This window comes from Schistocerca gregaria, chromosome 1, assembly GCF_023897955.1.
Source record: "Schistocerca gregaria isolate iqSchGreg1 chromosome 1, iqSchGreg1.2, whole genome shotgun sequence".
Taxonomy (NCBI): domain Eukaryota; kingdom Metazoa; phylum Arthropoda; class Insecta; order Orthoptera; family Acrididae; genus Schistocerca; species Schistocerca gregaria.
The window spans coordinates 643816069-643834597 of NC_064920.1; the positions used below are offsets into that span (position 1 = coordinate 643816069).

The 18529-nt window shown below is 44.3% G+C and overlaps 1 protein-coding gene across 3 annotated transcripts in view; it reads right to left on the reverse strand.

Annotated features, from left to right (window-relative positions):
- Positions 1-18529, reverse strand: part of LOC126360693 (legumain-like) — a 132037-nt gene that overhangs the window by 87391 nt on the left and 26117 nt on the right. For all 3 annotated transcript variants that reach the window (XM_050007733.1, XM_050007731.1, XM_050007732.1), the window contains one exon: positions 2891-2972. In XM_050007733.1, coding sequence (XP_049863690.1) covers positions 2891-2972 — 82 coding nt within the window. The remainder of the gene's footprint in view (positions 1-2890; positions 2973-18529) is intronic.

Genomic DNA, 18529 nt, shown 5'->3' on the forward strand with positions numbered 1-18529 from the left:
CACTGGTTCCTGTTTCACTGCCAGGTAAGGTGTACTGTCAGTCCAGTTTATAAGGCCACTTTGTTATTGTTCAGCATCACAAGTGTCATTTTAAGTAACCCTAATGTGCTACCTCTTATGTGGACTCGCTAATTCAATACATGATTGTCCAGTTAGCAACTGATTTCAAGGATCAGACTAAGGCTTATCCGGACAATGTTGACTACACCATTGTCCAGATTGTGGAATTGCATGAGCTGACAACATCAGTGTGGAGCATTCTTTTTGATAATTGGTAGGTAGTTCAACTACGTGTGCATGGTAAACAGCCTCTCATGCCCTGTGGGGACCCCAAGTAGCCTTGCCTCCCACAGAGTGACCATGTGTTAACACCACTGACAATTCTGAAGTAGCAGCATTGTGGCACTGCAACATTGTGGCACTGCCCTTCTTCGTCAACACCAAGCTCAGCAGGTTTTTGGCTTGCATGTAGTTTACAATGTGCATTTAGTGTCTAAATTCATTCCCTTTCATAAGTGGGACCCTTTACAGCGGTCGTACATCCTACTTTTTGAGGCTATCTGGGGTCAGGCAGAAAGTTTAGAGGCAGTCAGCGGTATCTAAATTTTGTCACTGTCCCCACATACCCTTCTCCATGGGTGTGACATGGTAAAGGCCTAGTTCCATTGTTGGCAGGATCAAGGTATCGTTTCTCCTATTTTGTTGAGTCAGTGGTCCCCCTCTGGCAGTCATTCAGAAGCCCCAACAGCACCATGTGCCTTTGTGGCTATTTTAAATACATGGTTAATGCGCAACATGTCATGGATTCATATCCAATACTAAGCTGTCAGAATTTTTGGTGAAGTTGGCAGACTTTTTGGTGAAGTTGGCAGGGTGCCAATGTTTTAAACACATCATCTTGTGTGATGCCTACCTGCAGTTGCTGTCGCATGCAGTTCCTTGGATTTTGACAGTTTAATCTCTTGCCTTTTGGAATCTCATTTTCACGAGGAATTTATCAATGGTATTTGGAGCAGTTGATTCAGGCCATTCGCTGTTACCCTAGATGGGAAGAGCATTTTGAAACCTTGAGTTAGTTTTCCAGTATCTCCTGGAGAATGGCCTTCATTGCAAGTTGGAAAAGTGCAGTTTTTTCTCCACAAAGGTACATTTTTTGGGACATGTGCTTAGCAAAAATGGCCTCTTCCCTAAGGTCAACTACATCAAAGCCATTGTCACAACCTGCTGACACCCAAAAACCTGGAGGATCTCCAGTATTGCTTTGGGGAAGATTTTGCATTACGCTCGGTTCATTCTTCGGAACATGCATATCTGCCATCCTCTTAACCAGCTTCATCAAAATGGCATCAAATTTGCCTAGTCTGCAAACTGTCAATGGGTTTTTCAGTCTCTCAAGCAGAAGTTGTACCCTGCTCCCTGACTGGCTTCTTTTAAGCTGTTAAGCCTTCAACCCTGGACTGTGAGGCATCCCAAAATGGCATCAGTGCAGTCCTGCTCCATTGGAAACCAAATGGCATCAAACAATCCATTGCTTAGGCCCCAAGAAGTTTCTCGCTGCACAGCATAATTATTCACAGATGGAAATGGAGGCGATTGCTACCATTTTTGGAGTTAAAAAGTTCTACATTTTCCTCTATGGGATGCGGTTCCTTCTCATCACCGACCACAAGCCATTGGTTTCCTTATGCAGGCCTCGTTTCAAGCTGCAAGATGGACTGCCCACTGAGCGCAGGTGTGTGACCTTTTTCTCAGTAACTATCACTATAACATTCATTATTGCTCCACTGCCTGGCATGCCAACACCGATGTGCTTTACAGCTACTAGAGGGGCCTGATGTATAGTTTGATTGGCAGGAGGCTGGAGGCTCTCAAGGCCACATTGGACGACACTTTACAGCTCATCTTGTCCAATTTTCTGTCGACAGCACGAGAGGTCGCGACCACCATGGCCGCTGACTCACTTTTCTGGGAAATTGTTTCGGATGTCGAGGTGGATTGACTAGGTGCATCTCTTGAGAGAGCTGATTTGGTGTGTCATGATCAACTCAACATTGTCCATGGGATCCTTATGCTTGCCACAAAGGAACAATGCTGTCAAGTGGTCGTCCCCCAGAGTTGCATCCTTGCAAACTCAAGTTGCTGCAAGTGTCATGCTGGGGTATGACTCTCATGAAAGCATTGGCGCGATGTCACATCTGTTGGCTGGTGATCAATCATGATGTGGTGGACACCATAGAAGAAGAACTGACATGAAAATCACAATGACATCATAACAGCTGAAGCTTTTTGGCTGTCATCCTGCCAGCCGTCATTCAGGAGAGAATGAAAGTCAATTACTATCGAAGGGAATCGTACTGAGAACGTATACTGATACATCTACTTTGTCAAAGTATTGTATAAAGTGTTTGACTGTTGTAATAAATCAGTCAATAAGTTGATAGTAATAATGAAGGCCGCTCTATATCATTTATTTAAAAATTAAGGTCTGTGAGAGACCTTTCAGTTCTCCTGCATAGAAGTTGCAGATAGGGGCAAAGTCAGCATTAACAAAGACATACATGGTTATTCTGACTTTGAACTTCAAACACAGTAGGTCAGATTATTGACACATGACTGGAAATTTACTCTTGAGTATGGAGCAAGGCATAATATACGAAACATGTCTCAAAGTTCAACGGTGCCAACATATAACACAATTCAGATATTGAACTTGAACTCTATGTTTGCACCTGAAGTACTAACAAATCTGACAGATAACATTTGCAAAATAGTGTAAACATTGTAATTTCTGTTAACATGATCTTGTTTCTCAAATAAACCATTTCAAACTAGAATTTTCAATGTTATATCATCTGTTTAGGTTACCCACATTCTAAAATATTTTACTTACGTCTCCTGTATAGTCCTTTTTAACACCTTCATACACATTTGTTCCATTTGGTTCATTGATCAGAACACCCTTCCATGGATTTCTGAAACACAATGAAATTCCTCCTTACTACTAATAAAGCAAACTAATTCCCATAAGCTAATTATAGTTTTATTTCTTATTAGTCCAAGTGTGAAACACAGTATTTTCTCTGAATAAATCACATGTCAGTAATAAATTAAACCAAAAATAATGAATAATTCCATTTAAAGAATCTTTACTAAAACAATTTTTGTTCTGATATGACTACCAGGAAGGTCTGGATAAAACTATGAATTAAAAACTCCTGTAATAAAAACTACGGTCTCCGAGTAAACTAGTAAGTAAGGCAGAGAAAACTCTAAAGAGAAAATGCTTAAGAATGGATCGTGTAATACACTGGATATAGAGTCAAAAGTAACAGCAAACAATATCAACCAATAGCACAGAACTAATCATCAGAAAACTATGAATGTGTTAAGTCTTGAACATAAAAAAGAAAAATAATGTTTTCTCTTTCTAATACATGGGATTATTGCTGTACATAATTTCAATATGAACCTCCTCTGTTTCAGCAGGATGACAACTCTTGTGAGTTCCTTCAGTAGCAGATTGCTACACATGTAGCAGGTGAAAACATAGCAGCTTGTGAGTATGTCAGCTGGTGCCGACATTACAGTCCGAACTACAAACACTGCCCCACTTACAAGACTGACAATGAGATGATTGATGTGACATTTACCTCTATGACTTAGCTTAGCTATTCATGGTGCGTATGCACAGTGAGCACTTTCCTCTTACTGTGCCCCTTGTCACCCTCTGATAGTGGACAACTCTTAGTATGGCCATAATACGGAAACAGCTATGAGCCAGTACTGACAGGACAACTTTTAATAGATAAAGGTATGGAATGTGGAAGGCAATGGATGCCATTACATTATTCCTTCCTAGTAAATACAACTCTCTGTTGAAAGTTTCATCATGGTTTCCTCCAGAACAAAATATTCTGGTGGTAAAATACTACCCACCTGCCCCCAATTTGATCTCCAGGCAGCTGAAATTTTTAAAGACAAGATGAAGGAAGTAAACATTCAAACTGCCTACAAAACACATGTAATATAATGACACTTCAAGGAGCTACTGGCATAGAAAAGAAATGGAATGACCTTACAAGAGGTGTAGTAAAGGCAGAAGAAGAGGTACTTGGACTGACAAATGCAGAAACATGGCAGCTGTGGATAATGTGAGACACTGGAATAAGTAAAGACAAAATAAAATAAAAACATTAAAAGCAATCTGAAATTTAAAAAAATGAGTTTTATTTCCAACATCTAACAAGTGTAGCATACAGAAATGTGAGGGAGTGATGTATCTGGAAAAACATACCAAACACGAAAAAAACAAAGAATAAACATTAGTGGTCATGCTAACATCAAATAACATGCATTATATATTTTTGACTTTGAACACTTTGCATCAGGATAATTTTCACTATGTGCACTGTCACTACAGCATTCCCTTCCCCATCCCCTCCTCACAGTATTAACGATATCATCAGCTGAATTTCATGTGATGCCCCGACCACGTAAGAACTTGCGCAGTTTCTTCCGTTGAGGCATCACTGCTCGACAGCAATTGCAGTGTAACTGGACTAGAATGCAGAGCAGGGAATGAGGTTGGTATGTCCAGTTGAACTGTCCAGATGCCTTATCCCAGTTGTTGTAGGTTGTGTAGTACACAGACTTTAACCTGTCCACTGAAACTGTAGTCAGAATTTCTCCAGCGTCTAACTGCTTGTCACCTCTTCTGAGCATGTTTTAAGTTCCATTATAAGGTGACTGTCAGGTGTTTTGTTGAATGAAAACCTACTTGCATCTTTACAAATCACTGAAAACAAATAGATGATAAGATTGTTGTGTCCTTGTTGCTACCACATGCAGGGGTTGCTGTAAGCGGGATCACAGCTTAATAGTGAAGTCCGATGTTTCAATAATGTCACTTGGAGTGCTGCTGAAGAATTCACCTGCTATGCGAATTGGTTATCTTGCACATCAGCCTGGCTCTGTTGTTCTTAAATCCTCTTTTATAGATGTATGGATGTCCTGTGGAGTGATGGGTAGAATTTGTATCAAACACCGAATTGTGCCGACGTAATGATGCCTTCACCCTCATATAAAGTCATTCAACCAATCTATTTGCCACTGGGTGGTATGCTGTGGTTCTAATCCTCTTTGTGCTCAACAGTACAACAAAAGCCTTTAACAGATACAAGTTGAATTGTCTGCCCTGAGATGTGGTGATACATACCGCCTGTGAAAAAGGGTGGTGACAATCGTCTCTGCCGTAATATCTGCCATGAAGAAAACCTCCAGCTAGCATGTAAATCAAACAACTGCTGCAAGACAGTAGGTAGACCCCTCCCCCATATGTTGGTAAAGGTCCTATTTTATCCAGATGTACATGTTCAAAACGCTGATTGGATCACAGAAATGTACTGAGAGGCACATGAAAAAGCCAACTAATTTTACTGCACTGGCAGGCTGTGCACTGACGCACTTAAACCTTACAATCTGTGCCTAAAGTCCGCCACCCAAAAACTCATTTTACCAATTTCATAGTACCATGGCTGTGAAAGTTGATGTAATGACGCGATGGCTTGTTGGTGGAAACCAGTTGTCACAAAAGAGCATACTCTTGGTGTTGACACATCATATCATATCCACACATTTGCTATTAGTAGCTGGATATGCCATAATTGTAGACTGGAAGGGTGTGTTAAAATCTTTTGTAACTCCAGATTGAAGAATAGTGCTGCTGTGAGTGCTTTATAATCCATGATGTTCATGGCCTCTTGGATATAGGATAGGGCATCAGCCGGCACTTTGCTTTTCCCATCAACATGTATGATGTTGGTCGTGAACTGCCCAGTTTAATCTATTTGACAGACCTGGTGCAGCAAAGTTTTATTGCGCCTTTGTCAAAACGCATAGGTGTGAGACTTCTTGGTCAGTAACCAAGAAGAATTGTTGCCCGTCAAGCATGTATCAAAACTTTTTAATGGTGGCATATACAGCATGTAGTTAACAACTGTACATGGACCAGTTTTATTGTGCTGGAAAAAGCTTCTTACTAAAGAATATAACAGCCACCAGCATTGATTCATCTGCTGTTCCAGCATTACACCCACTGCCATCACTGAAGCATCGACCATGAAGGCAAGAGGTGCTCGCTGAGCTGCATGTGCCAACAGCGTCGCATCAGTGACAGCTAATTTCAATTTAACAAAGGCTGCTAGCAATCCATCAGTCCACTCTACTTTGCCACCGGATTTATGCATCCCTCATAGGGACCCTTTTGGTGGGACTGCTAAGAGGGCTGGGTCTGAAAGAAGCAACGAAAATAATTTGTGACTCCCAAAAATTGACATAACTTGCATATTGTTGTCAGCTTTGGGTAATTGACTATTGCCTTGACCTTCTCCTGTGGTGGCCATACTCCATGAGTGTTAATAGTGTGGCCCAGAAACGGCACTTCTGTTGCACCAAAAACACACTTCGCCTGATTAATGAGCAAACCATGCACACAAAGATGGTCAAAAAGCTAGTGTAAATGTTCTAGGTGTTCTGCCTCTGAACTGGACGTTATTAACACATCATCAACGTAAATGAAACAGAATTCAAAATTGTGAGTCACTTCATCCACAAATCTTTGAAAAGTATGTCCGGCATTATGCAGACCAAGTGGAAACTTGGTGTATTCGCAGAGTCCAAATGGTGTGCACTGGCCATTTTGGGGATGTCTTCTAGTGCGACCAGTACTTGGTAGTATGCACACTTTAGATCAGTTGTAGAGAAGACACATTTAGTGTGCACATTACTTGCAAAGTCTTCAATATGCTGCACAGGATATCAGTCAGGTACATTCAGAGAGATTCACTGACAATAATAACTGCAGGGACACCATCTGTTAGTTTCCTTTGGCACTAAATGGGGTGACAAGGCCCAGTTGCTAGTGGATGTTTGGTAGATTCCTTGCACGAGCATTAAGACAAACTCTGTTTCACTGCTCTTTAAGGTCTTGAGTTTCAAATGTCATGCTCATGCATGAATCAGTGGGCCTCGCGCTCTCAGGATATGGTGCACTGTATAATGTTACAGTGGAACAAGTGTGGGTGACAGCTCCGTAATTTATAGAAACTGTCAAAGAAGCGTAAGATATGGTGAATCTCCTGTTATTGTATGTAATCCAGCACACTCACTGTGACTAAATTAATCTTGGCTGCTTTGGCTGGTCATCAAAACCAGAAAATGGTGATGTCGAAGATCTGAGAACAAAAAGATGAAAAGAAGTCTGTTCCTACCGGCTGCATCACATTAGTGAATACGAACTGCTGTTCAAATCTATACTGGAGACCCAGGTAAAGGGCTAATGTTACCCGTCCACACATCCGAATGATGGAGTTGCTGGCAGCAAGCCGATGCTAATCATCGCAACTACAGTGAAGCAGGCTGGTTGCTTGGTAAACTGACACTTACTCTCCTGTATCCACACCAAGAACAGTTGTTTCGTGTATTGTTTCATAATAAAAAGCTAACTGCTGTTATCCGGAGAGTCAGTTGCCATCATTACTGACTTCTCAAGGCATTTCCCATGCCGCTGGGCTGTTCCTTGTCTCTGAACAGGGGGTATACGCGGACAAGGAAAAAAAAAGTCCCGGATTTTTCCCAAATTTCCAGGCTAAAAATACATTTTCTCCCAGGTGAAAACACTTTTCATGTTAAGTGACAATATACTTTCCCTCACAACCATAAAACCTGTCAGTCCTTTGAATGGTTATGGTTTTATACACCAGTGCAGAATTTCCCGGCACTTTAGAAAACGAAACTCAGGGGGAAAAGAACACGTTTTGGATAGCACTTTGATGTGCACCAACATGTACGCTGCATATTTCCATGTTATGAAAGTACAAATATTAATTCCACCAAACATCGCATGTTACTTTCTGAAGCACTGAAATTGAGACTGTGATATGCTCTTGTAAGCTAGTCATAGCTCATAGCTCATCACATGATCTCGCCAGCTGACAGCAGATATTCAGAGCATAGGACACGTGATAAAGTCAGACAATAGCAACAACACTGTTGTAGCTCGAACACACAAAAAGGAAATATAAATGGTTTAAATTAATGTACATAGTGTTGCTATAAGAAAAGCAAAACTTTCACATATAATGTTGATCTTTTTTGTGCACGTTACACTTTAAGATGCATCACACAAACGTGCCAGTAAAATTTTTAATTACGACTTATATGTCATCTTCTGGACTCGAAATGCTTTTAATTGTCATCCACAAAAAGTTGATTTTTAAAATTAAGTCGAACACACTGTGATTTAAGAAATTCATTATATATTCTCACACAAAGTTCACCTTGTGTAAAAGGAAATGTACTTTGAAAGTAATGCTTTTCAAACCACCATTCACAATATTTTCCCGTGACCTGTCTGAAAAGGTTTGTTTCAACAGTTGCCACAGAGCACCAAAAGGCGTCACCATGCTTGCGCAGCTACGATGATGCAGAAAGCCCGTATGTTCATATGTGTAAAATATTAAAAGATTTTACATTACGTCATAAAAGAAAAAAGACTTCAGAGGATACTCCAAGAGCATCAGAATGTCATGAACCATAATAAAATGCATAATTTGGGTTAAAGTGCTCACTCATACGTCCAGATCCCCAATGAAGAAGGCCTCGACATTGTATTAAGCTTTTCAGTATGGTTTTTGGGATGTAAGTTTTCTTGGAGTACCTGTACTGCATTATCTCATGTTTGGTTCTTTATTATGGCATAATGCCATACGTGCTAGAGGATGAAAATGTGCCCTTGAAATGCAGCGAACAGTTGATACTAGCCAATAGTGTGGAATTAAATACTTCATTTCAAACAAATTGACTGCCTCAGCGGAAATGATTAATAAAAGCCAAATTTCTTTAGCAAACTGACAAAAATAACTTCATGTTCTGCAAGACGATTAATGCTTTACTGTCAGAAAAGTGGAAATAAAATAAAATCTGAAACTAATAACATATTTTTGCCTTCTGTAGTTATGTCAATGTATTTTAATTCACTTGATAGCTCCAGGCCACAGGAATCCATTTTGTTTTCATTTGACATGAGAGCAGTAAACGAAGAGGAAGCGGCAAAATCACTACAAATAAACACGGGTTACATGGTGAGCACCCACCTCCCCACTACAACTCAAACTACTCTACCCATCAGCCCTGGGTCTATGATATTTCTGAACCGGGGTACTACTAGATCATGGTGCCCCCTCCCCCTCCCCCTGCCCTCCCCACTCTCCCTCGAGTGTTTGAGGCAAGACACCAAAAATTTAAAAAAGAACATGTTTATTTTGTAGCGCACATCTTTCTGAAGAGTCTGGTACATGAAACATGTATGTTCAAGGAAATGTAGGACATGTTATTTGGTCTTAAGTGTGCCAAAGTGCAGTGCCATGCCTCTTCACACTGCATTCCTCTATTACGTGCCACTGTTTTTCGCTCTGTAGATCCAAAGGTGCAGTGGCCACCAGAAAGATTGCCGGAGGCGCACATCGGCACGGCACGGCACGGCACGGCACGGACAGTAGTTGCCGCAAGTAGAGTCCCGTCCACCAGAGGGCACGCGAGAATTCGGCCGCGACCTCTGCCGGCGGAACAACAACAACAACTCAGGCAGCACGGGCCGTGCCCACTCAGTTCACATCGGGCATGCCTAGGACACATTTCCCAGTCTATGCTAAGAGAAGTGCGACATAAAACGTGAACCGTATTACTACACAATTGGCGACGAGTAGGGTCGTTCTTTCGCGTGTTGCGCCGTTGTTCCGGTTTCGCAGCTTATCCATGGCATGGAGGATTTAGTGCGGGTTTTGGTTGAGCAGCAGTAGGAGCTCATGGCAACCATGAAACAAGTGCTTCCGGCATTGCTCTCCATGCAGTCTGCTCCAGCGCCATCCTGAGACGGCGGAGGATTGGGACACATATGAACATCGCCTTCGGCAACATTTCCAGGCGTTTCATGTTGCCGATGCGGAGTTATGTCGTGCTCTTTTCTTGTCTTGGATATCTCCCTTGCTGTATCAAGTTTTGTGGCAGCTAGTGCCATTGCAGGAACCCTCGTCCTTGTCTTTTGACGCACTGTGTTCATTGCTGTCATCATATTATCGCCGCCGCACGCATGTTGTGGCGGTTAGGGTCGAGTTCTATCAGTGCAAGAAGCAGCCCCAACAGTCTTACCAGGCGTGGGCCGCTACCCTGCACGGTCTTAGTCACAACTGTCATTTTGTCACGGAGCAGTCACGAGAGTCGTATGCCTCGTTATGGTGCACGACGTCATTGTTCGTTCGGCCCCTGATAGGGAGGTCCGGCAAGGGGCCCTCCAGTTAGAAGACCCTTCCCTTGACGAAGTCCTGTCCATTGCTCAATCGTATGAAGTCTCTCACGCCGCAGGTCGACAGTTGGAAGCGTGGTCAGTGATGCGAGCTCCGCTAACCTTTTTGGCTTGGATGCCTTTCAAGCTCTCGGTTTTTCTATTGCTGACACCATACAGTTGGTCTCTGAAGACGTTCCCTATCAATCACTGGAATCTTTGATCTCTGACTTTCCGGATATCTTTGAGGGGGTCCTGGGGCGAGTTTCAGACTTTGAAGCTCACTTAACGTTGAAGGCGTCGTCTCGCCCAAGTTTTCTAGATGCGAGGCAGATCCCCTTGACTCTCCGCCCTCAGGTAAAAGAAGAGCTAGACAGGCTGACAGCCCTAGGGGTTGTTCTTCCCATTTCTTCTAGTGAGTGGGCTTCGCCCCTCATTAATGTCAGGAAACCCTCGGGAAAATTGCGTCTTTGTGGCGATTTCAAGGCCACCACTAATTCCCAATTGGTGGTAGACACCTATCCTTTGCCTCGTGCTGATGAATTGTTCTCCGCCTTGGCAGGAGGCCAATATTTTTTGAAAATCGATCTTTCGGAGGCTTATCATCAGATACCACTTGATAAGTACTCCAAACGGCTGGCAGTCGTCAACACTCCGTTTGGCCTTTAGCAATACCAGCGGTTGGCCTTCGGAATATCCAGTGCCCCAGCGATATTCCAACATTATCTCGAGCACGTCACGTCGACAATCCCTCATTGTATTAATTACCTGGACGACATAATTGTCACAGGCCGCAGCACGAAGGAACACTTGCACAACCTTCGCACCCTCTTTCTCAAATTCAGGTCCGTGGGCTTGCGTTGCAACCTGCGTAAGTCAAACTTCTTCCAACCGTCCATTGAGTATGTGGGCTACACCATTTCTCGGCACAGTGTCCAGCCGCTAGGAAGTTTGGTCCAAGGTATCGTTGACCTTCCTCGGCCTGCTTCGCTGAAGGAGTTACAAGCTTTTTTTGGCAAGATTGCATATTACCACCGGTTCATTCCCAGGGCTTCCACCATAGCCCGCCCCCTGTACTGCCTTCTGCGAAAGAGTGTTCCTTTTGTTTGGTCACCTGCATGCGAGCAACGGTTCACCTCGTTGAAGGGCCTGGCCTATCACAACGCGGATGGTTCCGAGCAGCCACTGGTGTTTGCGTCTAAAACTCTTAGTCCCGCGCAGGCCCATTACTCCCAGGTGGAAAAAGAGGCTTTGGCCATTGTGTTGTCCTCATCAGTTCATCATCATCGTCGTCGTCATTATTCGTGACAGGATTGGACTGTGTAAAAACTGCATTGTGTAAAAATTGGGACTTTATGTGGGCGCTGATGGCTGTGGAGTTGAGTGCCCCACAAACCAATAATAATCATCATCATCATCATCATCATCATCATCATCATCATCATCACCACCACCACCACCATCATCACAATGAAATTGGTGACTGCACTGTTCACCAATGTCCACACACGATGAAGCAACAGTGAAGGTGTGCGATCACCTAGTTCTTTCATCTGCAGCAAATTCTCTAATCTCTTAGTTTCAGACTGCAATAAGTGCTTGATCAGTTCATTTTTCACCACTGTATATCATTCTGTAGTTAGTATCACAACTAGAATGTCCTGTACTTTGGTGGCCATCTCTACATCTAGTGCTGCGATAACATAACCATATATGGTTATGTCGGCAATAACATATGCCTGCACAAACTGGCTTCTCAACCATGGATCTTTTTACCAGAATGGAAGTGGCTTCACTGCAATGTGGCTAGCTACCGTGCTTGCTACCACCTCATCTACAGTTGTGTGCTGCCATTTGAAAAAGTGTAGTACATTATGAACATCACACAGGTAATATGCAGCACAGCTCAGTCTTGATCATGTTGCATGACACAGTTGTTTCTTGCTACTCATGTTGTATCCAGCACAGTTATCTTACGATCATGTCAAGGTCACCAATAAATGTTTTTGTAAGACCTAAGGTATTTATTTCCAACATTTAAAAAGTGTAGCATACAGAAATGCGAGTGAGTGATATATCTGGACACACTTAGCAACCAAGGGAAAACAAAGGCTAACCAACATTAGTGGTTATGTTAACACCAAATAACATACATTACACATCTCTGCTTTGGAATACCTTGCATAACAACAATTTTGCACTATGTGCATTGTCACTATACATGTAATACAGAGAGGAGGTGGAAACATTACCTGGACATGTTTTATAGTTTTCCACAAGAAATAAGGCCAAATGAAAATAGGACACAGTGTGAGAAGACAATGGGGGAGATTCAACATTTATTTCTGAATTTCAAAAAGCTGTGCACAAATTCAGAAGGAACAAATGCTTAGGTGTTAATGAAATAGCAGCAGAATCCTTACAGACCTCTTGCAAAGAGTGAAGCAAAAGCTCCACCAGTTTATAAATGAGATTTATTAAAATTCTGAAGAAAGCAGGTGTGGACATGTGAGAAAATAACCACACAGTCTAGTGTTACATATATAAAAAAATACTCCATACATCACTTTATTTAAAAAACGAAAGGGAAAATATAAAGCATATGAGGACATAACCAGTTTGGTTTTGCGAGAAGCAGTGGCACCCAACAAGAAATTTTAGCACTGCAGAAAACAATAGAGGGCACTTCAGGAAACCAAGGTAACAAGACACTGCATTCTCAGATTTGGTCAAGGCTTTTCATGATGCTGCATGTAGTAAAATGTTTTCCATTCCTAGGTAGTGTGGTATCAATTGTAGGGATAGAGGGGTAATCTGTTCCCTTAATGTGAAGCAGACTGCTGTTGTTAGCATTAATGCAGAGAAACAACATACCAAATCAGGCAAGGTGCACAGCAGTTGATCATTTGTGACATTTCGGGAATAGACAATGTGTCTAATGTGAATAGAAATATTTGTTTAGTTTGCAGTAGTTATTATGCAACATTATGTGATGCCAATGATTGGAATGGTTTAAGCACAATATTTGTTACATGTGAAAATGTGTGGTGGTTTTGTTGTTGTGCGAACGCATTGTCGATAGATGGAGAACAGAAAGATACTGCAAGCTACTGGGTGTTTTCATTCATGCAGTTCCTGGATGGCAGAGAGAATACGTTGGGCTGCAGTTGGCTGCTCAGAAGAGATATGAAAGATAATTGTTAAAAATGGCGGTAGTGATGTTAATGTCCATTTTAATGGTTCACAACAATTTTAGCAGGGTTTTAATGGGCACTATGAGAAAGTTGTCTGACCAGGGGGCTCTTTTGATATATATAAAGTCATGTTCACATAACTAAGTTGGGCAACGAAGAGCGAGAGAGTCGCTACCTATGAAAATTGTGGTTAAAAAGACTGATTGGACTAATTCCTGAAGAGATTGGCATAGCTTCCTATGGTTAATTGAGATACTGTTCAACTATGATTCAAGGCTGAACAGAATTTGAGTTCTTGATCAGTACAAGAGTAATTAAGAGGCTGAACTAGTTGAATGGCTGTATGTTAACAAATCATTAATTCTGTTGAATGGTATTGTGGCTTGAGGATTATTTGGAATTAGCAAAAGTTCTGATTTGGTTCTGGGTTATTAGACTAGTAGGCCTGTACTGAACCATCTTGTGAGGAAGTGTGGTTTCTGTCCTTGTGTGGAACTGGTTGCTGAATTGCGTTGAGTTCGTTTGTACGAATCAAGTACAGAGTATTGCGGTAACAGGCACCAGAAGCAAATTAAAGAACTTGAGATTTGTTATACAGCATTATTTGCCCTAACGTGACATGATCCTTTATTCAAATTCGACATTATTTATTTTCCACAACAAACCATTAATTTGAACTACACTAAGAGCTACTATTCACTTTATGGAAAACTGTGCCAAATGACCAAGTTGTGCTGTATTACCTAGTGGGGATAAAGCAGTTACAGCCCTCAGTGATTGAGTAAGCAAGCACAAAATGCAAGATGGGGCAGCCACAGCCTAAGTGGATAGGCTGCCTGCACTACCTATTGTGGCCAAATCTTAAGTAATATCAGACTAGTATGTTAAATGCGTCTTTATCTGTGCACAACTGTTGCCAACACAGGCTTCTCATTCGTGGTGTGTGTGTGTGTGTGTGTGTGTGTGTGTGTGTGAGCTTGTTTCCTTGAAGTGATGACCAAGTATCCCACCACAATGACACAAGCCTCTTACAAACAACCCCACTAATGTCAGATGACAGGACACAATGGGAGGCTGGCCGAGGCAGGAGGACTGCAGCCTTGGCTGCAGTATCAGCAGCTCCGGGCCGTAAAACCGTTCCCAACTGCTTGGACAACTTCCTCCCAACCATCTCGGCAAGAAGACGTCCTTCTGACCAGGTTGGGGATTGGGCATTGCCGGTTTAGCCACCGCTACCTGCTCTCTGGTGACCCAACCCCGCAGTGCCCTTGTGGTCATGCATTGACAGTGCGCCATGTTTTATTGTCGTGTCCCCGTTTTAGTCAATCTCGTGTTGTCCTGTCTCTGCCATCTACTTTACAGGGTATTTTAGCAGGATATTTTAGCTGACGATGCTCGAGCAGCTGCTCGTGTTCTTCGTTTTATTACTTTGACTGGCTTGTCCAAAGACATCCAACTCTTTCACTTATTTTATGACAGATAACGGGACACAATGGGAGGCTGGCCGAGACAGGATGACTGCAGCCTTGGCTGCAGTATCAGCAGCCTCATTTCCAGGCACTCCTACATGGCCGGGAACCCACAGAAAAGTGACAGGAGAGCCATCATCAGAAAAAGAATGGAGGGACTGCTGGATCCATTGCACCAAGGGATGGACCGGATATGGAGCTCCAAGGCTCTGAAGAGCTTCTGAGTGAATCAGAGCAGAGTACATATGGTGAATGGCGGTGGCGGCGGGCATACTGAACGGCCTGATGGAGAGCAAAAAGCTCCGCCGTAAAGCTGGAACACTGGTCGAGGAGCCGGTATTTAAAGGTGACGGCCCCGACGACAAAGGCACAGCCGACACAAATAAAGGTGTGACTGGCAAGTTGCGCACTAAGTTCGACAAACTGTGAGCAATACACTGCAGCCAGAGTACCCTCCTTCGGGAGCAAGCTGAGGTCGAGATGAATATGAACCGGAGCCTGGAGCCAAGGTGGTGTCGGGCTCTCACCCTCTCTGAAGGTGGTAGGGAGGGCAAAATCCAATTGTCGAAGCAGGCGACGAAAGCGGACTCCAGGGGGCAGCAGGGCAGACACGTACAACCCATACTGACGGTCGAGAGAATCAGTGAAGAAGGACTGACAAGAGGGGTGGTCGGGCATGGACAACAGCCGGCAGGCATACCGACAAAGCAGTACGCCGCCCTGTAGGTCAATGGTAATTCAGCAGCTTCAGCATAAAGACTCTCGACGGGACTAGTGTAGAATGCTCCGGTCGCAAGACGTAACCCCCGATGGTGGATGGAGTCCAGACAGCGTAAGAGGGATGGCCGAGCAGACAAAGCTCCCATAATCCAGCTTTGATCGGACTATGGACCGATACAAGCGAAGCAGGACAGTGCGATCCGCTCCCCAAGATGAACCACTAAGACCTCTGAGGACATTAAGGGAACGTGTATAACGGGCAGTCAAATAAGAGACGTGTGGAGACCAACAAAGTTTCCTGTCCAGTGTGAGCCCTAGAAACTTAGTTGTTTCCACAAATGGGAGAACAACGGGACTGAGATGTAAGGATGGCGGAAGGAACGCTTTATATCACCAAAAGTTGATGCAAACCGTCTTCTCTTCAGAGAACCGGAAGCCATTAGCCACACTCCATGAGTATAGACTGTCAAGACAACACTGAAGGCAGCGCTCCAGGAGGCATGTTCTCTGGGCACTGCAGTAGATCGCGAAGTCATCGACAAAAAGAGAGCCTGAGACATTAGGTGGAATGCAATCCATAATTGGATTGATCGCTATGGCAAAAAGGGCTACGCTCAAGACGGAGCCCTGAGGCACTCCGTTCTCCTGGAGGAAGACGTCGGACAATACGGAACCCACACATACCCTAAACTTTCGATCTGTTAAAAAGGAATCAATAAAAAGGGGCAGGCGACCGCGAAGACCCCACCTGTGCATAATGCGAAGGATACCTCCTCTACAACAGGTATCATAAGCCTTCTCCAAATCGAATAACACGGCTACCTTTTGGAACTTTCGCAAAAAGTCATGATGGATGTCATGATGAATGTCGACAAGGTCACAAGGTGGTCTACAGCGGAGCGGCGGCGACGAAAGCCGCATTGAACACTGGTAAGTAGCTGTCGAGATTCAAGAATCCAAACTAACCGAGCGTTAACCATGCACTCCATCACCTTACAGACACAGCTTGTAAGAGAAATGGAGCGGTAACTAGAAGGAAGGTGTCTATCCTTCCCGGGTTTGGGTATAGGAACGACGACGGCGTCACGCCAACGCATGGGAACTTGACCTTCGGTCCAGACACGATTGTAGGTACGAAGAAGAAAGCTTTTGCCTGCTGGAGAAAGGTGTGTCAGCATCTGAACGTAAATGGCATCTGGCCCTGGAGCAGAGGACCGGGACAGTGCAAGTGCACGTTCGAGTTCCCGCATAGTAAAGGGAGCATTATAATTTTCCAGATTCAGCGAGTGGAAGAAAGCTCGCCGAGCCTCTTCTGCCTCTTTCCTGGGAAGGAAGGCAGGGTGGTAATGGGCGGAGCTTGAAACCTCCGCGAAAAAGCGGCTGAAGGCGTTGGAGACATCCACAGGATCAACAAGTACCTCATTACCTGAAGTCAGGCCAGGTACCGAGAAATGGGCCTTAATGCCCGACAGCCGGCACAGGTCACCCCAGACGACAGAAGAGGGAGTAAAACTGATAAAGGAGCTGGTGAAAGAGGCCAACAAGCTTTTTTGCTGTCTTTGATGACTCTACGGCAGTGCACTCGGAGTCGTTTGTATCCAATACAATTCGCCAACGTAGGATGGCGGCGAAGGTGCGTAAAGCACGTCGTCGAGCACGGATAGCGTCTCTACAAGCCTCATTCCACCAGGGGACGGAAACGCGACGTGAAGAAGAGGTAGTACGAGGAATGGAACGTTCGGCAGCATTGATGATAACAGCCGTGAGGTATTCGACCTGACTGTCACAACTGAAAAAATCGTGGTCCGGAAAGGTCGCCAGGGAGGAGTTAAGTCCCCATCAGCTTTCGGTATGTTCCAGCTCGAAGGACGTGGGGATGGGATGTGGTGCAGGAAACAAACGACACAGGGGAAATGGTCGCTCAAATAGGTTTCAGAAAGGACATACCACTCGAACCGACGGGCAAGAGTGGTAGAACAGATCGAGGGGTCCAAGTGGGAGTAGGTATGAGTTGAGTCCGAGAGGAAAGTCGGGGCGTCAGTATTGAGGCAGACAAGATTGAGATGGTTGAAAACATCTGCCAAGAGGGAGCCTCTCTGACAGGATGCAGGAGAGCACCAAAGGGGATGATGGGCACTGAAGTCGCCAAACAATAAAAACAGCGGAGGAAGCTGAACAATCAGGTGCATCATGTCAGCCCGACTAACTGCGGATGACGATGGAGTGTAGACAGTACAAACAGAAAAAGTAAAGGCAGAAAGAGTAATACGGACAGCTATTGCTTGGAGTGGGGTGGTCGATGGGATGGTAATAGACATTGCCCCGAACGAGCAACATGACCCCACCATGAGCTGGAATACCGTCCACAGGGGTGAGGTCAGACCGCTCCGAGGTGTAGTGGGTACCAACAATATGGTCAGTTGCGCGCAACTTGGTTACCTGGAGACCAAGGACGAGCAAACAGTGCAGGCGGAGGAGCAGTTGTAATTCCTCCCAATCAGATCGAATACCTCTGTTCCAATGTAACAGAGCCATCGCTAGTCAGAAAAAAGGGGGAACAAAACGGGTGAAGAGCTGGTCACCTCGACAGCCGCGGAGGGCCAGGTTTCGAGGGAACAACGCTACAACCAGCGGGAGGCGGATCCTGTTCCATCGAGTCGTCGCCAGCTGCGGCCGCATTCCTGGGTCAACATCATTCGCCGACAACAGGCCAGCAGAGTGCTTGGCAGAGTGTCCCGGCGAAACTGAGGACGGCCGGGAGCAGCGACTCACGGATGGAGTGTCAGACGAAATACGCCGGGGTGGAG